This window comes from Sander vitreus, chromosome 8, assembly GCF_031162955.1.
Source record: "Sander vitreus isolate 19-12246 chromosome 8, sanVit1, whole genome shotgun sequence".
In the NCBI taxonomy this organism is placed as follows: Eukaryota; Metazoa; Chordata; class Actinopteri; order Perciformes; family Percidae; genus Sander; species Sander vitreus.
Genome location: NC_135862.1, coordinates 16639264 through 16663040, shown reverse-complemented (window position 1 = coordinate 16663040; position 23777 = coordinate 16639264). Strand labels below are relative to the sequence as shown.

The following is a 23777-nucleotide window of genomic DNA, read 5'->3' as shown; positions in this document are numbered from 1 at the left end:
TCTTAATGGGTGTGACACAATGACTGACACCCAAAATGTCTCTTTTATCCCACCCTAACTGCAAATACCCAATGAACTATATTACATGACACTGGTAGTGTGGGATCAGTTGGCTCAACCATCTCTGTCAGGACAGGGACTACTCAAGGATCATGAAAACAGCCAGGATGCTACTTGAATGGGTGATACCATGGCTCACTCTCTACCTTCCACTATCTTCAGCCAGCACTGGTATGTACACTCAGTGGCACACAAAGAGAGCTAAATCTATCAAATCCAACCTTATTGTCCGGCACTGTCTATTGAGTATGAAGGCCCCTATCCTGGAATTCAAATTTGATAAATTCTACCTAAAGTGTTGTTGAATGGTGTTGTTTGCACATAGTTGATAATACAAATATAAAGTCTGCTTATATCTGACATTATTGATATGTTTTTTCTTTTTTGCAATTACAGTTCAGATGGTGACCAAAATGCCAGTAATTACAGGTAAAAAAAATTTCAAAGATGAAAGATACCAAATCAAAAATTGTGTAGAATTTGTAATTTGTAAAACAGTGTAATTAATGTCTTTTTCTCTCCACAAACTAGAAATGAGACTCGCTCACAACAACCAGATCTGCAGTACATGGGGTAACTACCATTTCAGGACTTTCGATAGTGATTTCTTCCAGCTTCCCTCCACTTGCAACTACCTCCTTGCAGCCCAGTGTAAGGGAAGCTATGACAGTTTCAATATTCAGTTAAAACGGCAGGAGATGAATGGGGTCACCACCATTGAGAAGGTCACCATGAAACTGGAGGGGGTCGTTGTGGAATTAGCCAACACTTCCATCAAAGTCAATGATGAACTGTGAGTTTATCTGTTTTGATAATGTGACTTTTCATTACCAGCTGACGTACTGGTTGCAGTGATGGTTGATGTTGTTTTTTTTTGCCCCTCTAGTGTCACTATACCATTCAGCCAGGTTGGCATTTCAATTGAAAGAACTGTCTCCTATGTCAAAATCGAGGCAAAGCTGGGTTTGGTCGTCATGTGGAATGAAAAAGACGCCCTGTGGGTATGTGTATTCATTATGTGCTGTCCATTGCACTTATGTATAAATACTATCTGTTATTGATTTGTATTATTATTTTGATAACTTACAGATAAACAAAGACACTGAGTCCTGAAAATATATACTGTACACTATATTTAGTTTCACTAAATAGATTAGAGAATTTAGATCACATAAAGATGAATCCATGTTAAATCAAAGGTAAGCAATTGCATAACTGTAGTTAAGAGATTTCTTCATTTCTGCACATCATTCTTTTTCACCTGGTTTTAAGGTTGAGCTGGATGCAAAATTCAAGAATCAGACATGTGGCCTGTGTGGTGACTTCAACGGAATACAGGTTTATGATGAGTTCATCAAAACAGGTAAATACTAAATAATAAAGCTAAAAACAATCTGCACAAAATCAGTCTTCACATTTGCTAAAACCATTTCACCTCTAGAAACAGGGGAGTCTGTAACTCTTGAATATTATGGTGAGGCCTGGAAGGTCAATGGTCCAACTGAAAAGTGTGAAGAAAGCTCCTCACCAGCCACACAGACCTGTGCAAGTGAAGTAAGTGAAAATGGATTTTCTGACCCACACAAAGACCTCTGTGCGAACCTGCTGTCAGGACCTGCATTGCTCAGTTGTCAAAACCTGGTTGCTACTGACTCCTTCATCGGAGCCTGTGTGAAGGACCTGTGCCGCTGTAAAAACAGTACTTCATGCTTGTGTTCAACCATATCAGAGTACTCCCGTCAGTGTGCTCATGCAGGCGGGAAACCACAGCAATGGCAGACGGCACAACTGTGTGGTAAGTACTACAATTAAAACTGATGTATATGTTTGAGTGTTCACTTTGATTTTTGTTACTGTATTTATGTCAGAATCACTGTTTCTAAGTTGTACGTTTTTGTGTGTTAAATAGCAAAAACATGCCCTTTCAACATGGAGCATAAAGAATGCAGTAGTCCTTGTACTGACACCTGCAGCAACCAAAAGAGAAGCCACGTGTGCGAGGATCACTGCGTAGATGGATGCTTCTGTCCAAATGGTAAGTTTCCTGATTTTAAAACCAGCACAGATGAGGTTTGTAGTCCAGCAGATGTTAAAGGGTTTATTTCAGTTCACACATTTGATTAATTCATGCCCTCCAATTACTTCATTTGTGCTCTTGACTTGAGAGTTGTGGTAACAACAGAAGTTATAGATTTACTGGCTGGCTAGCAGCTGTGTTTTGGTATGTATATGCCTACAAATACTTAATCAATTGCGTCATGTTAATGAAGTGAGGTTATCACATTCATTACATTTGTCCTTGTCCTCTCAACACTATTCTAGTTGAGATGCTACATTGGATGTAGCTTTGGCTGTGATCAGTTAGGTGCACATATACAATGGTGTAGCTTAATGTACTGCAAATTAATGGTGAAAGTTTTCAGGCCATGGACAATGACATCTAAATGAGGTGCTTGGATTTAATGCAGCTTGGTTTTGATTTTGGATGGCGATATGTGGAGATATGTGTAGATACTCAAGATCGTGTCTAGTAAGAAATGTTGTTATCTTTGACATCTCTTTAACATATGTTAAAATTATAAAAGATATTGTGTATGTTCTGTTAATTAATGCACACGAATTATTAATGGGGTTTGCATGTTAATAGCAGTGTACTATACATACCAGACTAATCATGTCATTGTGTTTCTCCTAAGGGACTGTCTTTGACGACATTACACATAGTGGGTGTGTTGCTGTTGACTCGTGCTCCTGCTTACACCATGGCAAGCCGTACAAGCCAGGGGAATCATACTCAAGGGCATGTCGAAACTGGTAAGAACTCCCTATTTTCAATAAAATGTTAATGAAAACAATAATCTGTCCAGTTGAACTGACTGAACTCTATTGACAGCACCTGTACCCAGGGTCAGTGGAGCTGCAAAGATATGGACTGTCCTGGTGTCTGCTCTGTGCTGGGTGGCTCCCACATCTCCACCTATGATGGTAAAACTTATACTTTCCATGGAGACTGCTCTTATGTTCTCTCCAAGGTAAGGCATTCAAACTTTAATTAATTAATTATTTAATTCACAGACTAAATTACAATACTTGTAACTAAGCAAACAGTTTGTATTTTATATGCATTTTTTTTATCTTCTTGACTTTAGGAAACAAATGGGACTTTCAGTGTCCTTGGTGATCTGGCCACATGTAAAAGATCAGATAAATCAACTTGCCTGACTGCAGTCACCCTACGACTGCCTAAATACATGGTAAAATTACAATATATTATGGTTCTCTCCTAATAAAGTAAAAAAAAATTATTTATAGGATTTTCTCCATTTAATATCTTTTGGAAAGGTTTAGGTTTTTAGCATAATGTCATTTTTTTCCTACTGCAGATGATTGTAGTAGAAGCCAGCGGACAGGTTTTGTATAACAAACTGATCACTCAGCTGCCTCTTTTCATGGGTGAGTGGTTGTTGTTGTTGTTGTTGTTTTTAATTTTAGAATGAAATTTTAATTTTTAGTTTGCTCAAATTAAAACTGTCTCTTTATTTAATGTGAAAATGTTTTCCTCCCCCACAGATGACATTACGATCTTCAAACCATCAACATTCTTTATTGTAATCCACACCAACTATGGGCTTGATCTCGAGATTCAGCTTTCACCCATTATGCAGATCTACATCAAAGCCAGTGTTTCCAATAAGGGACAACTCATGGGTGTGTGTTTACTTCTTTTGATTAAAGTGTAAAATATCCACCTTTTGCAGTGGGTATTTTATAAAGTATTAAGTATCAATATCTTTATTCAGGTATTTGTGGAGATTTTAATGATGTGCAAGCTGATGACTTCAGAACCACAAATGGATTAACTGAGGGAACGGCTGGGACATTTGTCAACACATGGAAGACCAGGACAAGCTGCTCCGATGTGACAAACATACTTGGGGACCCCCTGCCTTTTGAGCATAGACAATGGTAGGTCACAGACATCGTACTCTGCATTTTATTATCAATCTTCACAATATTTTACTGATAAACATGTTTATTTGTTTTTGTAGAGAAATATGCCAAACATTGGTGCGCCTTGCTGTTGGACCCAAAAGGGATGTTTGCAATGTGCCATTCTGTAATAAACCCAAAAACGCTATGAAGATGTAAGCAGTGATTTCTTTTTGTATGCATTCTAATGTATTTGTGTTATTTCACTTATTTAACTATTTAACAGTTCAACTATTCATTTAGCTTGTTGCTGCTTCTCTCCACAGTCTTGTATTTATGACACCTGTGCCTGTGATAACAGTGAGGAGTGCATGTGTGCTGCCATATATTCCTATGTCCATGCATGTGCTGCTGAAGGTGTCTTTCTTAATGGATGGAGAAACACCATATGCAGTAAGTTAAATCCAAACTATTGAATGTGAAATAAATAAAGTCTGTGTTTGTTTATAATATTTAAACACCGATAAAACTTGTTTCATTTCAAAAGAGAAATACACGACTGGCTGCCCTTCTACTTTTGTGTATGGCTACCAAATGACAAGCTGTGGTCGCACCTGCCGCTCTCTTAGTCAGTCAGACTTAACATGTGCGGTTGAATTTACCCCGCTTGATGGCTGCGGCTGTGCTGAAGGAACTTACCTGAATGAGGAGGGTGAGTGTGTGTCAGCCTCACATTGCTCCTGCCATGTCGGAGACACACTGGTACGCCCCGGGCAGGTCATCAGCGTCCATGGACAAACCTGGTGAGGATTTCAATATTTCCAGTAAAATTAAAAGCAGAACAATGTTTTCTAATAATTATTTTTGGTTATCTTATACTTTTATTAGTCGCCTGACAATAGCAAGAAGATTGAGGGAGAGAGAATGACATGCAACAACAGTCTCCAGCAGGATGCGAACTGGGAATGTTGTGGTTCAGTGGTCAATGCTTAACACCCAACTGAACGAAATTATCCTAGATTAGTGGGTCCCAAGTGTGGGTCAACTTTTAAGCGGAATTTATTTGGCACAGTGTTTTATTTTTTATTTTTGAAGTGCGGTTTTCCAAAAGTAGATTGCCTTGCACATCATAGCGGTCTCTTGAGGTTCTTCACTGCTAATTGCAGAGCACATTTGTTTATTATTAGGAAAAACCCCTTGTGATGTATCATCTCGTTTTCGAGGTTGTCCTCAAACAGAGGTATGGCAAAGTGCATTTGCACTTTGTTTAGTTTTATTTTCATTTTGAAGGACTGGAATGTCTGCATGGGTTTCCTCTCAAGGCTTTGGTGTAATCCCTTAATCCAAAAACAGTATTCAGTGAATTGGAATCACTCAACTACCCATGTGAATCTGTTTATATGTGGGATAGACCAGAGAACAGTCACATGTACTGTACATTGCTTTTCACTCAGTATGTGCTAAAATAATCATCAGCTCCCCTGCAAACAGCAAAAACTAGCGAGAATTAAACTTGCGTGTCTTTCTATGCATTTCAGCTCCTGTCATAGTGGAGAACTAAGATGTACAGGGAGCCAAATAAATGAATGTAGGTACAAAGCACTTAGCTCATCATAGTAGTCCTTATATAGCAACGCACAGTATGAGCAACACAAAGCATACAGTGGTTTCCTTTTTAACACACTATAACTGTCATCAGCATGCACCGAGCCAATGGTTTTTTTCAACTGCTCAAGCGCAAAGCCAGGTGACATGGGATCCGAGTGCCAAAAAAAGCTGCCAGACACTGGACACAGAATGTGTAAGATTGAGACACTGTTTCATGACTGTTGTTGAATATTCTACACATGTATACTAAAGCAAGAGGATGACATGTTAAATACATTGCTTTTACACTTATACTGTAGGTTAGTACACAGTGTATGTCAGGCTGTGTATGTCCTGCTGGCCTGCTGTCTGATGGTAAAAGAGGCTGTATTACAGAGGAGAACTGTCCCTGCACATATAATGGAGAATACTATAATTCTGGACAGACTGTCACTGTGGACTGCAATACCTGGTGAGCCATTTAATTCTTTCCACACCAAGGCAGTCATTTCACAGTTGTGTATGTTTTTTTTATTGTGTATATATAACTTGCCATCACTTCATCTTTTTAAATCATAGCACTTGCAAAAGGAGAAAATGGGATTGTACACTCCGTGAGTGTGATGGAACCTGTACCATATATGGAGAAGGGCATTACATCACTTTTGATGATAAGAAATTCTCTTTTAATGGAGACTGTGGCTACGTCTTCGCTAAGGTATTGCACAGACTTTTATTTAGTCTTCGTGATTTGTCAAAAGTCAGTCTTGTAGTACTGACATCAATATCTTGCAGGATTACTGCGGGGATGATATGAATGGCACTTTTAGGGTCCTGACTGAGAGCATCCCATGTGGAACAACTGAAAGCATTTGCTCAACTGCTATCAAGCTCTACTTAGGGGTACATAACACTATTATATGCACTTAAAAACATTTTTAAAATGCTGAAAATAACATTGCCGTTTTACAAATGAGCATGTTTTGTTTCTTTCAGAACCATGAAATTGTTCTTTCAGAGGAAAATGTCAGAGTTATCAAACAAAGCAAAGGGGTGGACATACCATATCAAGTCCACACTATGGGCATATATCTCGTCATTGAGGCAAAAAATGGTCTTGTTCTCATTTGGAATAAGAAGACAACACTCATGATCCAACTCAAGTCCACATTCAAGGTGGGTGAGGAGATATACAAGTGTTCAGATAAATGTTGACAAGGTTGACATTTTATAAATTAACTAGATCTCATTATATCCCAGGGGAAAGTCTGTGGTCTATGTGGGAATTATGATGGAAACATCAAGAACGATTTTACCACCAGAAACAAAGAAGTTGTGGTTGAAGCCCTTGAGTTTGGAAACAGCTGGAAAGTGTCACCTACCTGCCCTAATGCAAACACACTAAAAAATCCCTGCATGCTGTACTCACACAGGCAGGCATGGGCATTAAAACACTGCAGCATTATTAACAGCAACGTATTTGCTGGTTGCCACTCAAAGGTAAGTAAACAAAACCAGCTCAATGTCTCTTACTGACTTTCTGTATAATTAGCTTGCATAATATAATTAAGCCTCTACTTACATTAACAATGGTTTCCTTCAAAAAGGTGGATCCAAAAAACTATTATGATGCCTGTGTGACAGACACATGTTCCTGCAACACAGGAGGAGATTGTGAGTGTTTCTGCTCTGCTGTAGCAGCCTACGCAGCAGCCTGTAATGAAGCCGGAGCTTGCGTGAAATGGAGAACTCCCACAATTTGTCGTGAGTGTGTCATTTGTTTTTCTGTGAGGAGATAAACCGAAAAATACAGTGTATGATCGTGATCACCATCTGTCAGCATCCCCTTTTGTCATTTAATTCATAGACTTTAAAAATAAAGTCTGACTTGCATTTTATTATCAAGATTTTATACATGCATACATATTAAGTGATCTGGTCTTGTATATTGTCAATATTCCTTTATTTTGTGTTATTAGCTCTGTTCTGTGATTTTTACAACCCTGATGGAAAGTGTGAATGGCACTATGAGCCTTGTGGAAAAAAATGCATGAAGACATGCCGGAATCCCTCAGGAGTATGCTACAATCACATTCCAGCATTAGAAGGTACCAATTTAATTTAGTAAAGTAACAGTGTATCATATATCATTCACTTTTACTACACACATTTAGCTTTCTGTCTGTACCTGTGCTAGTTCTGCAATTTACAGTAACATTTCACTTTTTAAGGCTGCTATCCAAGTTGCCCATCTGAACGCTCTTATTTGGAAGAAGATACAATGAAGTGTGTGTCACAGAAGGAATGTGGCTGCTATGATAACGATGGGAAGCATTATGAAGAAGGTGTGGTCATGCCTCCAAGGGAAAATTGTCAAAACTGGTAGGTCACTTTCCATCTTATTAATGCTTCAGTTGGTGCAAAAGTTAATAATAACCTTTATAGTGTTTTTACAAAAGCTGGCATAATCGAATAATTATACTAATATCATACAATCACTTGGTTTAGGTATATTATAAAGTGAAAACTATTTTATTGCCAAAAAACTATCCTATATATATATATTTATATAGCAGCACAGATCAGTTAAGTGAGCCTTCCCCAGTGTGTCAGAGGTGTGCAGACTGCATTTTTTGATAAATTTGTGGCCAGACACGCCTGGAGTTGTGTACTGACATTATCCCAAATGTGTCCAACAATGTTCAAACCCAGAATAATCTCCAATTTTATTTAAGGTAAAGGTCCGTTACTTTTCGTTGCCTGTCAATGGCATCATGTAACCTTTAACCCCTCTAGTTGCTTTAACTTCCAGGGAAACAAAAGATGATACGTTAGAGAGTTATTGTATATCATACAATGTGACACAATTATACTCTGTAACAGTAATACAGCATTTGTTCTACCCCCAAAGCATATTTTTTTTCATTAATTGCTTGCCATTTTGCAACACAGTAATCCAGTGAACTTTATTTCCGCCTGAGTCACGTCAGGTGAAGACAACAACTCCCATGATCCTACTTCACCGCGTCATCTAAGTCTATCTTTTGTTATTGTTTTGATTGAGAGACCCCTAGCGGCCGAAGTTACATACTGTGCGTTTAAGCTTCATATTGCAACCTAAACATCATCCTGGTAATGACACAGTTAACAATCTTCATCACATCATTTTGGTCATCACAGCCTCACATCTGCCTGTATTGTAATTTCAGAGGTGGGTAGAGTAGCCAAAAATTGAGTACTGTACTGTTACTTCAGAATAATATGACTCAAGTAAAAGTAAAAAGTAGTCATCCAAATAATTACTTGAGTAAGAGTAAAAAAAGTGCTTGGTGAAAAAAACTACTCAAGTACTGAGTAACTGTTGAATAACGTCTGATTTATTTTTTTAACACAAGCATTCAAGCAGACAGACAAAAAATACAAAATAATCATCTTTAGGAAAATTATAGTTTATCCAATCAATACAATAAATTAAAATTAATTAATTAATTACAAAATAGCTTTAATTAAAATAATCCATGTAAATTCAAGTACTTAAAATAAAATAAAATAATAATAAATAAAAAAATAAATAAGCACAAGTAACACACTGGAAGAGGAGGACTTGTGCTTTCTGTGGTTCTCTAGTAAGTCTTAGACAGTTTGTTGGGGTGAACCCTCTGTGGATAAAAAAAAATCTGTGAGGCTACAGGGAGATCAAGACATTAAAAGAGACTTATCACATCAAATTTGGATGGATATACATATACAAACATATATATATATATATATATGTTTTAAACATTTCCTATATATATATATATATATATATATATATATATATATATAGGAAATGTTTAAAACATATGTAACCTAAAAGACAAACATTTGCCTATCCACAGCAAAAAAAAAAAAAAAAACTTTTACCGCTACATGTTTCCTCAAGTAGATGTTGAGTTTTTGAATGCTGAAATGTCTGTTTATTTTGGTACACACAGAAGACACCGCATAATGTAGCTGCTGTTTCGCACTTTTACTAAGGTAAACATGCTTTCAATATGAGGCCAGGGGTGTTCCTCCTCGTCTGTGTCTGCATTGCCAACGGTTGATTCTGACATTTTTGTTTTGCTACGACTGTAAAGCTAACCCGTCCTGCCCAAGGGGATAAGCTTCTCCGCGGACCGCAAACCTCCTATGGCGCCATTTTGATGCTACCAAGCCATCACCTCCCATTAGCATTCCATTGACTGCCATTCATTTTGGCGCCACTTTGACAGCGAATAACTTTACATCTGAAGCGTTTAAAGACTCTATTTGCCCATTGGTTATTTCTAAAGAACCACGACAATGTATAAAAGGCTCCATTACCTTGTACCTCACGTTATGGCTCCGTAGCAGACGTTTTTGTAAAAATAGGCTAACGATTGTGTCATAACCACCCGACTTACTGTCACACAGTTACCGTACAGTACAGGAGAAGCGCGCAGGCAGTTTCGTCTCACATTAGCTGTTTAAGTGTAATTACTAATGTTAACTAGCATTTTAGTTAGCAATAATTAGCCTGCGTCCATGTTATCTCATTACATATACCTACGCTCTCCATCTCTGCAATATTCGGAATGATTGAGATTTCTCTTGGCACAGCTACCAGAAGACTTACAACTTTCAGACACGTTGCTCACGTCACATTTACGTCATCTCTCTCAGTTAGAGGCTGCGCAGTAACGCTCAGCCATCAAAGTGCTTCCAATGGCCTTCACTGGTCTCCGTCCAGAGCAACGGGATCTGTTGTTCCATTCTTATATACTGTCTATGGTCCCGTCGCTGAGATTGAGTATGGTCACGGGATGAGACTGCATAACTACATTTGATTGGTGAAACACAGTCACGTGGTAGAGCCTTTAGCAGAAGTCTCTATCCGTCAAAATAAAACATTAAAATGAGGCGTACGCGGGGGGGGATAAAAAACAATGACCCGTAAAATACCAAAGAGGTAAAAAGAAAAGTAACGAGCTCATTGTAGCCTAATGTATCGGAGTAAGAGTACAGTTTCTCCATCACAAATCTACTCAAGTAAAAGTAAAAAGTATAGTGATTTAAACTACTCCTAGAAGCATGATTTTTTTCAAAAACTTACTCAAGTAAATGTAATGGAGTAAATGTAACTCGTTACTACCCACCTCTGTGTAATTTAAAATATAAAGCTACTGCTGGTACTTTGGTCAGACTCTTAAAACAATGACGGTAGAGACACTAGGGTCAGACTAGCAGGAACGGTCCCAGTTACACCCTTGCCCCCAGGAAAATACAAGTTTGCTGGTGCGATGCTGCGTTCCACGCCATGCCCAGCACCAACATAGTACATTATACGTTCATGCATTTTGTAAACGTGTATTCTTTCATTTGCCTTTAGTTATTGTTCTTCAACAAAGGTTAAGTGCAGCTATGACGTCCAAGGTAAGCAGGCTATGACCATTTCTGTTAATCATTACATACAGATTAAATGAAAAAACAACAGTAAGAATCTATTAAAACAATAAAGATCTATATAATTCTTATATAATTATTCATTTTGCAGCTTGCACCTGTTTATATAAAGGAAACATTTACAAGTATGGAGATACAGTCTATCACACAGATGATGGAGATGGAACCTGTATCACAGCTTTTTGTGGGAAAAATGGAAATATTACCAGAATCATGGAAATTTGTTCATCCACAACTCGAACTCCAACACCAACAGCCTTTGTCTTTACCACAACCACAACAGTGACAGAAAAAACCTACTACTACCACAACTGAAGAGCCAACCACAACCACAAAATCTACAACCCCACCAACTGAACCTACTACTACCATAACCAAAGAGCCAACCACAACCACAAAATCTACAACCCCACCAACGGAACCTACTACTACCACAACCAAAGAGCCAACCACAACCACAAAATCTACAACACCACCAACTGAACCTACTACTACAACTGAAGAGCCAACCACAACCACACAATCTACAACACCACCAACTGAACCTACTACAACAACTGAAGAGCCAACCACAACCACAAAATCTATAACCCCACCAACTGAACCTACTACAACCACAACTGAAGAGCCAACCACAACCACACAATCTATAACCCCACCAACTGAACCTACTACTACCACAACTGAAGAGCCAACCACAACCACACAATCTACAACACCACCAACTGAACCTACAACCACAACTGAAGAGCCAACCACAACCACACAATCTACAACACCACCAACTGAACCTACTACTACAACTGAAGAGCCAACCACAACCACACAATCTATAACCCCACCAACTGAACCTACTACTACCACAACCACAAAATCTACAACACCACCAACTGAACCTACTACTACAACCAAAGAGCCAACTACAACCACACAATCTACAATCCCACCAACTGAACCTACAACGACAACAACTAAAGAGCCAACCACAACCACACAATCTACAACCCCACCAACTGAACCTACTACTACCACAACTGAAGAGCCAACCACAACCACACAATCTACAACACCACCAACTGAACCTACTACTACCACAACCAAAGAGCCAACCACAACCACAAAATCTACAACACCACCAACTGAACCTACTACAACCACAACCAAAGAGCCAACCACAACCACACAAATCTACAACCCCACCAACTGAACCTACTACTACAACTGAAGAGCCAACCACAACCACACAATCTACAACCCCACCAACTGAACCTACTACTACCATAACTGAAGAGCCAACCACAACCACAAAATCTACAACCCCACCAACTGAACCTACTACTACAACAACCAAAGAGCCAACCACAACCACAAAATCTACAACTCCACCAACTGAACCTACCAGCACAACTGAAGAGACTACAACCACTACAGGTCCAACTACTGTTTCAACACATTTAACAACATTTGAAACACCTGTCACTGCTCCAACATTATCGCCATCAGTGCCTCCAACTCGCCCCCAAATTTCTATCACTACAGAATGTTTCTGCTTTTTTTGATGAAAGATATTATGGACCAGGTAAGAAAAAAAATACAACAATTATGGCTTTGATAGTAAGAAGTTATATGACTTTAAATTTTGTTGTACGGTTTACTCCTGTTTAATATATTCTTCATCTTTTTCTCACCTTTAGGGGATGTAATATTAGACATGAAAGACATTGGATCAGGTTTATGTCTCACAATAATATGTTCTAATATTTGTGAGATTAATAAAACGACAGAAAGTTGCAAGACCACAAGCATTCCTACACCCACTCCCACAACATCTATACCTATCTGCCCTGACTGGAATGTAACAGTAAGAATCTTAATGTATCTAGCACATTAAAATATATAATTGCATGTATTGCACAATACTTCAAAATACTGATTTTCCCTTTTTTTCTCTTTACATCAGCAAAATGAGACCTTCTTTTTGTGCAACTGCACCATGGCCAGATGCATTGAGAACTATACAATTGAAATAATTCCATATGAATGTCCACCCCTTAAGAACATCACTTGTACCAATGGAATGACACCAGTTCTTGTGTATGATGAGTACCGCTGCTGCCAGTATTACACTTGTGACTGTAAGCCATTCTGTGGTTAAAAGGATGTATGACATGTTTATTGACTCATATGTTTCTCTTTAAAATACATTTTGAACTGAATTTCTGTTTTGTTTTTTAGGTGTATGTAAAGGCTGGGGAGATCCTCATTACATTACATTTGATGGATTGTACTACAGTTATCAAGGAAACTGTACTTACGTTTTGATGGAAGAGATTTTACCAAAATATAACTTGAACATTTATATTGACAATGTCTTGTGTGATCCCACTGAAGATGTTTCTTGTCCGCGATCAATAATGATTCAATACCAATGGGAAGTTGTCACACTCGTAAATCATAACCTTCTTGGAGCAGCACAGTTGGAGGTAAAACATTATTTATGGTCTTATGAAAGTTTGTTGTATATTATCAAAAACTCACCAGACTAACTCCCAGACGATTATTACTGCCAATGTAGATGTAATAGCAATAATGGATCCTTTTGTCATAGATTATTATATTTTTTCTTTTCATATGATGTATTCACTTTTTTACTTTTAGGCACTGAAAAACGGAGTACGTCTGAAACTACCTTATGCACAACAAGGTGTTAGGATCTTGGACTCTGGCATTAACTTGATTTTCGAGATCCCTCGCTTAAAAGTGGTCATTACATTTGGAATAACTGGCTTTAGTGTGACCCTTCCATATCAATACTTTGGCAATAACACACAGGGTCATTGTGGTAAGAACATATCTCTCTCCAGTAGCCATATGGTAAATCATATGTTTGAAGTAAGACTGTAATATTAACTGTTGTGTGACTCTACCATCAGGAACATGCAATAACGTCCAGGCTGATGACTGCAGGTTGCCTGGAGGCCGGCTGGTGAAAAATTGTGCCGTGATGGCCGACTATTGGCCTGCAAAACACATTAACCAACCCAACTGCCACTTACCTTCTGTTTTGCCCACCAATATGCCTGAACCTCCACCAACTCTAACTCCATGCAAGCCAGATTCCATATGTCACCTGCTGAAGAGCAGGTAGACAAATATCTAATTTATTGTAGCAATTCACATGCATCCCCATAAGTCTGACATATTGCAGTTAAAACACAATTTTTTATCTGTTTTTTTTGTTTGTGTTTTACTTTTACAGTCTCTTTGCAGCGTGCCATCCCTTTGTCTCTCCTGACAATTTCTATCGAGGTTGTGTTTTTGATAGCTGCCATGTTTCCAACCCAACAGTGGATTGTACAAGTTTGCAGACTTATGCTGCTGCCTGTGCTCAGGCTGGGGTTTGTCTGCACTGGAGGAACCACACCAGGTTGTGTGGTAAGCAACCCCTCATTATTTTACTGTAAATGCTTTGATCACTGACATCAAGAGGGGCAACTTAATTATTTTAGTTTTTGTTGCTTCCAGCACACATTGAACAGGCAGCTGCATATTTTATTATATACATTAGGTAGGCAGTATGCCTTTAAAAAAAGACCCAATTGAGTTTTTTTTCTACACTAACAGCAAGTGATTGCCCATCAAACAAGGTTTACAAGCCATGTGGTCCTGCAGAACAGCCAACCTGTGAAGACAAGTAAGTTTAATAAAAAAATAAAGTGTATTTTTATTTACAGTTCATTGTGCACATTAGCATTTTCTGAGACAAAAATCCTAATGGATAGTGGCAATAGATGTTTCTTGTTGACAACATCGTAGCAATAAGTAGAGTAGAATACAGTGTTTTAAATTAACAATGTTTTAGAGATCTTAAAGAAATAATGTAAACTAATTGTTCTTTCTTGATGATTCAATATTACAGTCCTAATGAACAAACCATGAACTACACTACCGAGGGCTGCTTTTGTCCTGATGGAATGAAACTCTTCAACAAAGACTCTGGCATATGTGTTAATACATGTGGTAAGTGTGGTGTATATAACATCTAGTCTTAACATTGAGCTGAATATATTGTATCAATCATGAAGGGCTTATTTTTTCAACAGGATGTCTTGATCCTGAGGGCATTCCTCGTCAGGTGAGTAGTTCTAGTCATGTTCAGTTAAAATCCTAACTTGTGTTGTTTACTTGCAAGCGACAATTAAGTCACTACTATGGTATATTCTTTCAGGTTAATGAGAGCTTTGAGTACAAATGCCAAAACTGCATTTGTAATGAGTCCACCAAGACTGTGACTTGCAAGCCAAAGGCATGCCCAACACCACCTATAACAAATTGCACTGGTCCCGGGTTTGTCCTCATCAACCAAACTATGCCATCAGACCACTGCTGTTCTACTTTAGTTTGCCGTAAGCCATTTAGCATCAATGCACATTTGTCCTCCAGAGTTTTCAGAATGCTATACATTGATACCAATCTTGATGGGTTTAAACTATTTACTGTCTCCACAGAATGTCACAGCAACACTTGCCCAATCACCAACATGAACTGTCCGGTAGGATATATGCCAGTTGTCAGTGTTCCTGAGGGAAGATGCTGTCCAGAACATAGATGTGGTAAGCACATTAATTCATAGTTTGCTTGTTCATAAAACCTAATGATGGTAGTGACACTTAACACATGTAATTTCCATTGTCTTACTCTTTTCTAGAGCCTAAAAGAGTTTGTGTCCACAAAGACAATGAATACCAGGTACATAAGAAAATGGAGAAAAAAATATATATGTTATTTTAATGATTTCTGCTGCACAAGTTCTATATGGCTAAAAACACTGAAGTATGAATACATGTCTTCTTTATTTGCTAGCCTGGCTCTTCAGTTCCTGCACCTCTATGTCAGGATTGTGCCTGCACCAATGAGGTGGACCCCAGTTCTGGTCTATTCAAGATACGTTGTGAGTTTCAGAAATGTCAAGAAGACTGTGACATGGTAAGAGAAATTACACCCATTATATTCATACACACAATACATACAATACAAGTTGTTTTCTCAGAATATCTTTTCTAAGAGAGTGAACTTGTAAAACTGGACTTGGCAACCTAATTTCCCATTTTTTCTCTCAGGGATATGAATATGTGGAAACTGATTCAGGTGAATGCTGTGGAAAGTGTGTACAGACACACTGTGTCGTCAGTGTTAATGATACCAAGAATCTCTTGAAGGTAAGTCTCTGTTGGCTTTGATTCCACATGATAATGTTTAATAGCCTAAATTACCTTTTGATATATGTACATCCATTTCACTACTCTATAGCCAGGAGAGACCTGGTCACCAACTGAGAATAAGTGTCAGTATTACACCTGTATTGAGGTCGGTGGCACTTTAACAACGTTCAAATCACAAATTGTCTGCCCGCCATTCCAGCAGAGCAACTGCCAACCTGTAAGTATTATTTATGACTTTCAACAAATGAATCTGGATTGTCTGTGTGAACACACGTTAAAACTAATTATGTTGATGTTGTGAATTCCCCCTCCATAGGGCACAAGTCAGACTGCAGCAAATGGCTGTTGTAAAACCTGTGAGTATGGCATTTTCTTTAGTTTTTGGTATAGGGTACTTAAATGAAAACAAGCCAATTGTGTGTCTCTTTTGAAAAGGTGTGGAGAGGGAGAAGGCCTGCAAGGTAGTATCCATGAAAGCACAAATTATGCACAAGGGCTGTCAGTCCTACCAGGAGGTAGATATGCCATATTGTGAAGGATCCTGCAACACTTTCACCAAGTAAGGATGATATCACTAATATTTCTCAGTCCTCTGCATAGTCACAACCCCATTAAGATATGGAATTTTTTTTTAAGTTTAGGAGTAGTTTGTGCAGATTTTGAGTTTATTAATCAATACTGCCTCTGCTTTCTTCAGGTACTCCGAAGCAGCAGTTGCTATTGAGCATTCTTGTTCCTGCTGTAGGGAGACTCGCTCCAGCAATCGCACTGTTGACTTGCATTGCCTGAATGGAGATGTGGTTCCCTACTCATACATCCATGTGGAGGAGTGTGGCTGCGGCCAGACAGACTGCACCAGAGCTGCTGCACAACCCATGCGTAGGAGGCAACGCTCCACACTGGTGTAAACTGGATGTGGGATGTAAAAGTTTCTTCCCATATTGTCTTAACAATCATTACATCTCTTACAAAGCAATTGCTTTTGTAAAGAAAATATTTATCAATTAATCAAATAAAAATATGCAACTCTGTTTACGTCTTATCTCTTCTATTGTCTTTGTAGCTCTCTTCATGACAACACAGACACAGGTTGGTTCTTTGAAACAGGCGTTTATTGCTTTGCTCTGTCCTTAATGCATCCATGTCATGCCTGGGGAACTCATTGGCTGCTTGTCCTGAAAAGAGGTTCTTAAATCCTTTGAAAAAATCCTTTACTGTTCGCCTCGGCCTTCGACAACAGCGTAACTCCAACTTAATTAACAGAGCGCCATAACGTGCTCACGTTAGATTTCCCTTGGTTCATTAACAAATTCCGCAGCAGTGGAAACCACAACAGAGAACTTTAGTTCCTAGAGGAACAAAAAAACACAATGGACTAAAATCTTTAACTATTACATCACATTCATTTTAACCTTTACATTAAACACATTTCCTATTTATTTACTGTATGAAATTAACTGTAAATTTACTATGATTTTTTTCATTAATTATGCATCATAAACATGGCACATATTTAACAGCACTTACAGTCTTGTTTGTGCCAACTTTTATTTTGCTTATTGTGTCAGTGTTTTGCTGTTACTTACACATTTGCTTTTGTAATCAGAATTATCAATTTAAAAAAATAATTATTATATTAATTTAAAAGTACATTTTAATTTTACACAGACCCCAAAGATAAACTGTATGTGGTCCTTTACAATGAAAGAAAAGTACACTATAATTTTGTTCAAATAAAACATGGTTTCAAACTGAACAATAGAACACATACAATACAGCAGAATCAAGCATCTTGACTGCTTTCAGTGGAGTAGTTTAGGTGAATATAGGTAGAGAGTGAGACGGTGGAGTTCTGAACTGAAGATCCAACGTGAGAGTGCTGTCTAAGGTGCTGAAATAGAGCGGGGTGTTTTATCCTAATGTGTCAATAATGTCAGTCCTCTATCTCTGCGTTTGTTTGATGCACCTTCATTAATATTACATTATTTGTTAGTGTGGATCATAGATGTGTCAAATTTATCTTGAATAGCAAATGTTCAGATTTGGTGGAAAAGATCTCTGCTCATTGAGGGATATGTCAATGAATCCAAGCAGTCATAAGGATTCTGCTGGAGAACTAATAACCAGACACACGATCATTAAAATGGAGTTAAATCAACATTACCCACAAAATAAAGCACATAAAGAGGAGGTTGTGGATGTGGAGGGAGCTGGGGCAGCAAACAGTGTTGGTATGAGCTGTCAGCAGTAATAGTGAGATGTGGCAGATGACTTTGCTGTGCATCTGCTTGAATATGATTAGACTTAACTAGTCATCTGACAGCCACACAGTCGTGAATGCCCCAATGTTTGTGAAAAATGAATGAAACTGTTACTGTTAACCCGTGAACATCCCGTTTTTCCTTTTTCAAAGTATGTTTTATGTTGGAAAAAACATCTTATCCACATTGACAGTAGGCTACATCTGTACTGTATATTCTGTATCAGCTTGTTCCAGATCTTCATTACATGTATATGAGGTTTACATTGAGTGAAATGGTATGGCTGCACAATTCTGTCAAATGGAATTATTCTAGATATCGTGTGGATCATTTTATACACATTTCCCCCAAAATTCAGACTGACATATTCGTATAATTGAAAAAATTTATCTTAGCTAGAATCTAAACTAAAGTTATGTGGTGCATGGTCTGAGCACAGCTGGTATGCAACGTGTGTAGGTGCTTTTCTCAGAGGTAGTGAATGAGTGACAATACTGCTCTGGCAGATGTTATCAAATTCAGCAACTGAATTATTGTTTGTTTTATTAACTCATGTGTGTTATTTGTATTTGTTTTGTTGCCTAAGCAAACAGGAAGGGCAGATATGCGTAAATGAGGCAGGATTGCTGTTGTCCATCTGTAAGCTTTAGGTACAGATATTTTAACACAAGAAAGTAAGTTTTTTCCAAAGGTCAAATGTACTGTAGGTTTTATCTTATATAGTAATGACATTATTCTCAAAAAATGAATTACATAAAATTCTACGTTTTCACAGAAGAGAGAATGGCAGAAGAGAGAACAAGAGGCTCATTACGTCATTTTACTACATGAGTTGTGCTACAAATTTCTTGAAACAGAATTTATCTCTGGAGAAATAAAGTTTTATCTTATCTTATATTTTTAACAGTGTTAAACACATAATGTAAACATGTAAATATCTGTCAATATACACATATCTGAATTATCTTACTGCTACTACTCATTTTTTAAACAGTCTATGCTACTACTATTTTACTTTATAGCCACGTTGCAGCTACGTTGCAGTCCTACCGTCCATTCCCATTTTTAATAGTTGTGGGTGTACTCTATAGAACCATAGCATGGAGGGGACAGTTGGAATTACTGGAAGTTCAATTAAAGGTTGCAGCTGTTGCTGATGGTGAGAAAAGTTGATGAGTAATGATTGTTTTATAGTTTAGCGTTATTTGGAAACATATACAAATTGTCGGTCACTGGTTATCTCAGCTTAGCTGTGAACATTCACAACAGTGGTTGCTCTCTCTTTCTTTCTCTAAACGCAAGTCCAAACAAAGATGGCAGCCTGGAATTGATGCATCTCTCCAAAATGAAAGCGTCTTATCACGGATACATCTATATTAATGTTATTTACACTTTTACACCCCAATGAAGCTTATACCTAAACGCAAAAGCATCATCAAAACTTCAGGGTGTTTATAACTTTGCATTGGACAGCTGTGATGGGGCCAAAGTCAAGATGAGGTGAGTGTGTTTGCTGAGTGTCAATTACTTAATTACAGATTGAATCTTAACAAGAAAACATAAAAAAAAGATAAAGAATACCTTAATTATCATAAGAAAACAAATAATTTAAAGGTTACAATCAATTCAATTCATTGATTCAATTCAAATCATTACAGATCCTAATCAGCTTTGCATCAAGCTATTTTGTTAATACAACAAATGCGATGCAGAACTTATCATAAACAGGGTGTAGCAACACATTGAGCAACAAATTGAATACAGATAAACATAGTGCGCACATTGAATCTCCTTGCACTGAGAACGAGCCAAGCACTTTACACTGCAAACTAACCAGGCCATAGCTGTACAAACTTTTCCCTTCACACACTAACTATGTTTACCACCCCCCAACCCACAGACATGAGTCCACAATAATGATGTTCAAATATTGCATTCAATGTTTGGAGGTTATTAATCACTCCAGCTGGTTGGTTGGTCTCCTATTAAAGCATGTTTAGCTAGAAATTGCTAAACCTATAGTGCGTAGTTTCTGCCACTCCCATGAGGAATTCTAAGTACCGGTAATGACAACAAAACTGTCAGCACGTCCACATGATACAAGCCTTCCTTGACCACGCACCGCTTTTGGACCACTCCCTCAAGCGGACATGTACATGATGAGGAAGGTCAGTTTCTCTGTAACAGGATGTACAGTATTGTGTTGATTCAGGGAGGATCATTATGTTCTTATACATATTGGCATGACTTTCAGTATCATTCTGCAAACAAACTGAAATACATGTCACTGAGGCACCAGATTAAACAAGGTAGTTTGTCGGAACACATACAGAGAATCTAAGGTCACAGGCAGCCTGTATGGACAGAGAACTTCAAAAACATGTTTGAGGTTTTCAGAAAGACCCTCTACACGCACACAACGCATATCCATGAACACCCCTAGTTCACCTTATAAGTTTTCAACTAAATGTTACTGTCAACAACTGTGTCAAAGCAAGCTTTTCTGTTTACTCTGCATCATAGCAAGCCTTTCTGTTTGCATGACAGCATGCAAAGAAAACGAAAAACAGTGTCTACTTTGACGTGCTTTGTGGGAAGGTTTTGTTGACAAAACTAATCATATTAGTTCTGTCATGCTGCACCTTGTAGTACTTATAGCAAACAAGTAATTAAGTAATAAGTATTTGAACATGCTTCCAAGAAATATTCATTATTTTTGCTATTTATTTTATTTAAAGGTGATATTCTCTGAGTTTTTTTTAATATGAATAAAAAGCAAGATCTTTTGGGCCAAATCCATCTAAAAGCCTGTTGTAGCGCACACACAGTTTAGGATGAGGTGCCAAATTCAAACTAGTGTTGACTCTGTCTAAAATCGACCTTTTATTTTAAGTCACCCCTCAAAAATTGGCCCATATCTTCCTTTAATAAAATTATGCCAATAAGGATACATCATAATTCCAGGTTCAATACAGGTTTGGACAAGCAGATGGTTTGGTATCGACTAGAGGTGTTCAGTACACGTAGGAACGGATTTTTAACACTAAGCTGACTACACCGAATCAGCATTGTTACTGACTATATCAGTAACTCTTAGCAGTGACACACAGTATGCTACCTCCCGGTTCAGAGTTTAATAAAAGAAACTATAGAAACAATCATAATCTGATAATTGGTGCAAATAGGTGGCTGCTGAACTATTAACTTTATAAACAGAACTTGTACAGTCCTTAGTTTGTGCTGAACTGAAGCCAGACCGAACCAGCACCAAATGTCACTCATTATAAACAGTGATGTGTTTGCTTACTGATATTTTGATCACCACAGGTCCTGCAACTGTTTAGCCACACTGAGAAATGCTGTGCAGAAGCAGCGTTTGAGCCTGGATTGTCTGGCAGAGGGTAAACTGGGCACAGGATTACGTCTGCCCGCGCCACAGGTCAGATGCCTTTGAATGTGCTCTTTGAATATTTACATGACTCAGAGAGAGCCAGTACAGAATATTACACAGATTGCAACGCACTCCTCACTTTCTAAACAAAATTTATCAGATTTTCCCTCTGTGTTAAGTGTAAAAAAATAAATAGAAACTTACTATCATTGTATCTGGTAATATGCCTTGATATCCAGGTACTGGGAAAAATATTGCCAAGGAGCGTAGCTCAATTTATCACACAACAGTAAAGAGAGTGGCCGGGTTGATTCAGTGGGTAGAGCAGGCGCACATATGCTGAGAGGTTTATTCTTCGACGCAGAGGTCCAGGGTTCAAATCCAACCTGTGATGATTTCCTGCATGTCTTCCCCTTTCTCAACTAGCTGTCCTGTCAAATTAAAGGTGGAAAAGCCCAAAAAAAAACCCAGTAAAGATAAAACCAAGATTGTTTCTCCAAAATATAGGTCCTCTGTATACAAAACTGTATATGTGTGTTAATATATGCATGTATGTTAAGTAACCTTTTACAGCTTCACAATTATACCACTGTTAGTCAACAAAGCATTTTCTTTCGTGGGACTGAAAAGGTATATATATTTTGTGGCAACAAAACTAATAAAGCAAAGCAAGTATTTATATCAAATAAATGCTGGCAAAAAATATTGTTTTCACCCACCCACACCTCAGTAAGTGTAGTTTCAGTTTTCTATTCTAAAAGCAACAGACCGCTGCATCAGATTCTGGAAAATGATAGACTGTCAGTACCCAACCCACAGCTTAAAATGCTATGGATCACTGAGAAAAGTACACAATTCTTGTTTAAGTAAATGAAAATACTAATTTTCCCCTCTCAAGAAACAGGACATTAATAAAAAAGTATACCATAATGATTTATGAAGAATACAGTGTGGTGTATCACTAATTGAAACATGTGACACATGACAGTTGTTAAAAGTTTCTTACTTATAGGATGTATATTCATTTTTAGCAAAGATCAACATTATGACTGTTAGGATGCTTTGTGACGCAGACATAAATATGAATGTTATCATAAGAAACCTCATCATGGGTGTGATCTTAATGGGTGTGACACAATGACTGACACCCAAAATGTCTCTTTTATCCCACCCTAACTGCAAATACCCAATGAACTATATTACATGACACTGGTAGTGTGGGATCAGTTGGCTCAACCATCTCTGTCAGGACAGGGACTACTCAAGGATCATGAAAACAGCCAGGATGCTACTTGAATGGGTGATACCATGGCTCACTCTCTACCTTCCACTATCTTCAGCCAGCACTGGTATGTACACTCAGTGGCACACAAAGAGAGCTAAATCTATCAAATCCAACCTTATTGTCCGGCACTGTCTATTGAGTATGAAGGCCCCTATCCTGGAATTCAAATTTGATAAATTCTACCTAAAGTGTTGTTGAATGGTGTTGTTTGCACATAGTTGATAATACAAATATAAAGTCTGCTTATATCTGACATTATTGATATGTTTTTCTTTTTGCAATTACAGTTCAGATGGTGACCAAAATGCCAGTAATTACAGGTAAAAAAAATTTCAAAGATGAAAGATACCAAATCAAAAATTGTGTAGAATTTGTAATTTGTAAAACAGTGTAATTAATGTCTTTTTCTCTCCACAAACTAGAAATGAGACTCGCTCACAACAACCAGATCTGCAGTACATGGGGTAACTACCATTTCAGGACTTTCGATAGTGATTTCTTCCAGCTTCCCTCCACTTGCAACTACCTCCTTGCAGCCCAGTGTAAGGGAAGCTATGACAGTTTCAATATTCAGT

The 23777-nt window shown here is 38.0% G+C and overlaps 2 protein-coding genes across 2 annotated transcripts; both read left to right on the top strand.

Annotated features, from left to right (window-relative positions):
- Positions 1-89: 89 nt before the first annotated feature.
- LOC144521677 (mucin-5B-like) lies at positions 90-11358 on the top strand. Its single transcript, XM_078256231.1, is given in 31 exon segments — positions 90-231; positions 457-489; positions 592-853; positions 947-1061; positions 1333-1423; positions 1502-1855; positions 1970-2095; positions 2757-2874; positions 2954-3092; positions 3210-3314; positions 3444-3513; positions 3631-3768; positions 3861-3982; positions 3984-4026; positions 4110-4195; positions 4197-4205; positions 4317-4443; positions 4538-4793; positions 5529-5578; positions 5690-5760; positions 5762-5791; positions 5898-6049; positions 6157-6295; positions 6373-6480; positions 6574-6753; positions 6838-7077; positions 7185-7341; positions 7557-7685; positions 7809-7959; positions 10970-11013; positions 11135-11358. Coding segments are annotated over 31 exon segments (3948 nt in total). The 5' UTR covers positions 90-152.
- Positions 11359-13006: 1648 nt separating this feature from the next.
- Positions 13007-17173, top strand: LOC144522246 (intestinal mucin-like protein). The gene is made up of 17 exons (XM_078257188.1): positions 13007-13178; positions 13279-13526; positions 13702-13885; positions 13977-14187; positions 14303-14478; positions 14668-14737; positions 14963-15063; positions 15147-15178; positions 15272-15449; positions 15552-15656; positions 15752-15792; positions 15907-16029; positions 16164-16262; positions 16354-16482; positions 16582-16621; positions 16701-16824; positions 16963-17173. The coding sequence occupies exons 1-17, from the start codon at positions 13037-13039 to the stop codon at positions 17171-17173; spliced, it is 2214 nt and encodes a 737-aa protein (XP_078113314.1). The 5' UTR covers positions 13007-13036.
- The last annotated feature ends 6604 nt before the right edge of the window (positions 17174-23777 follow it).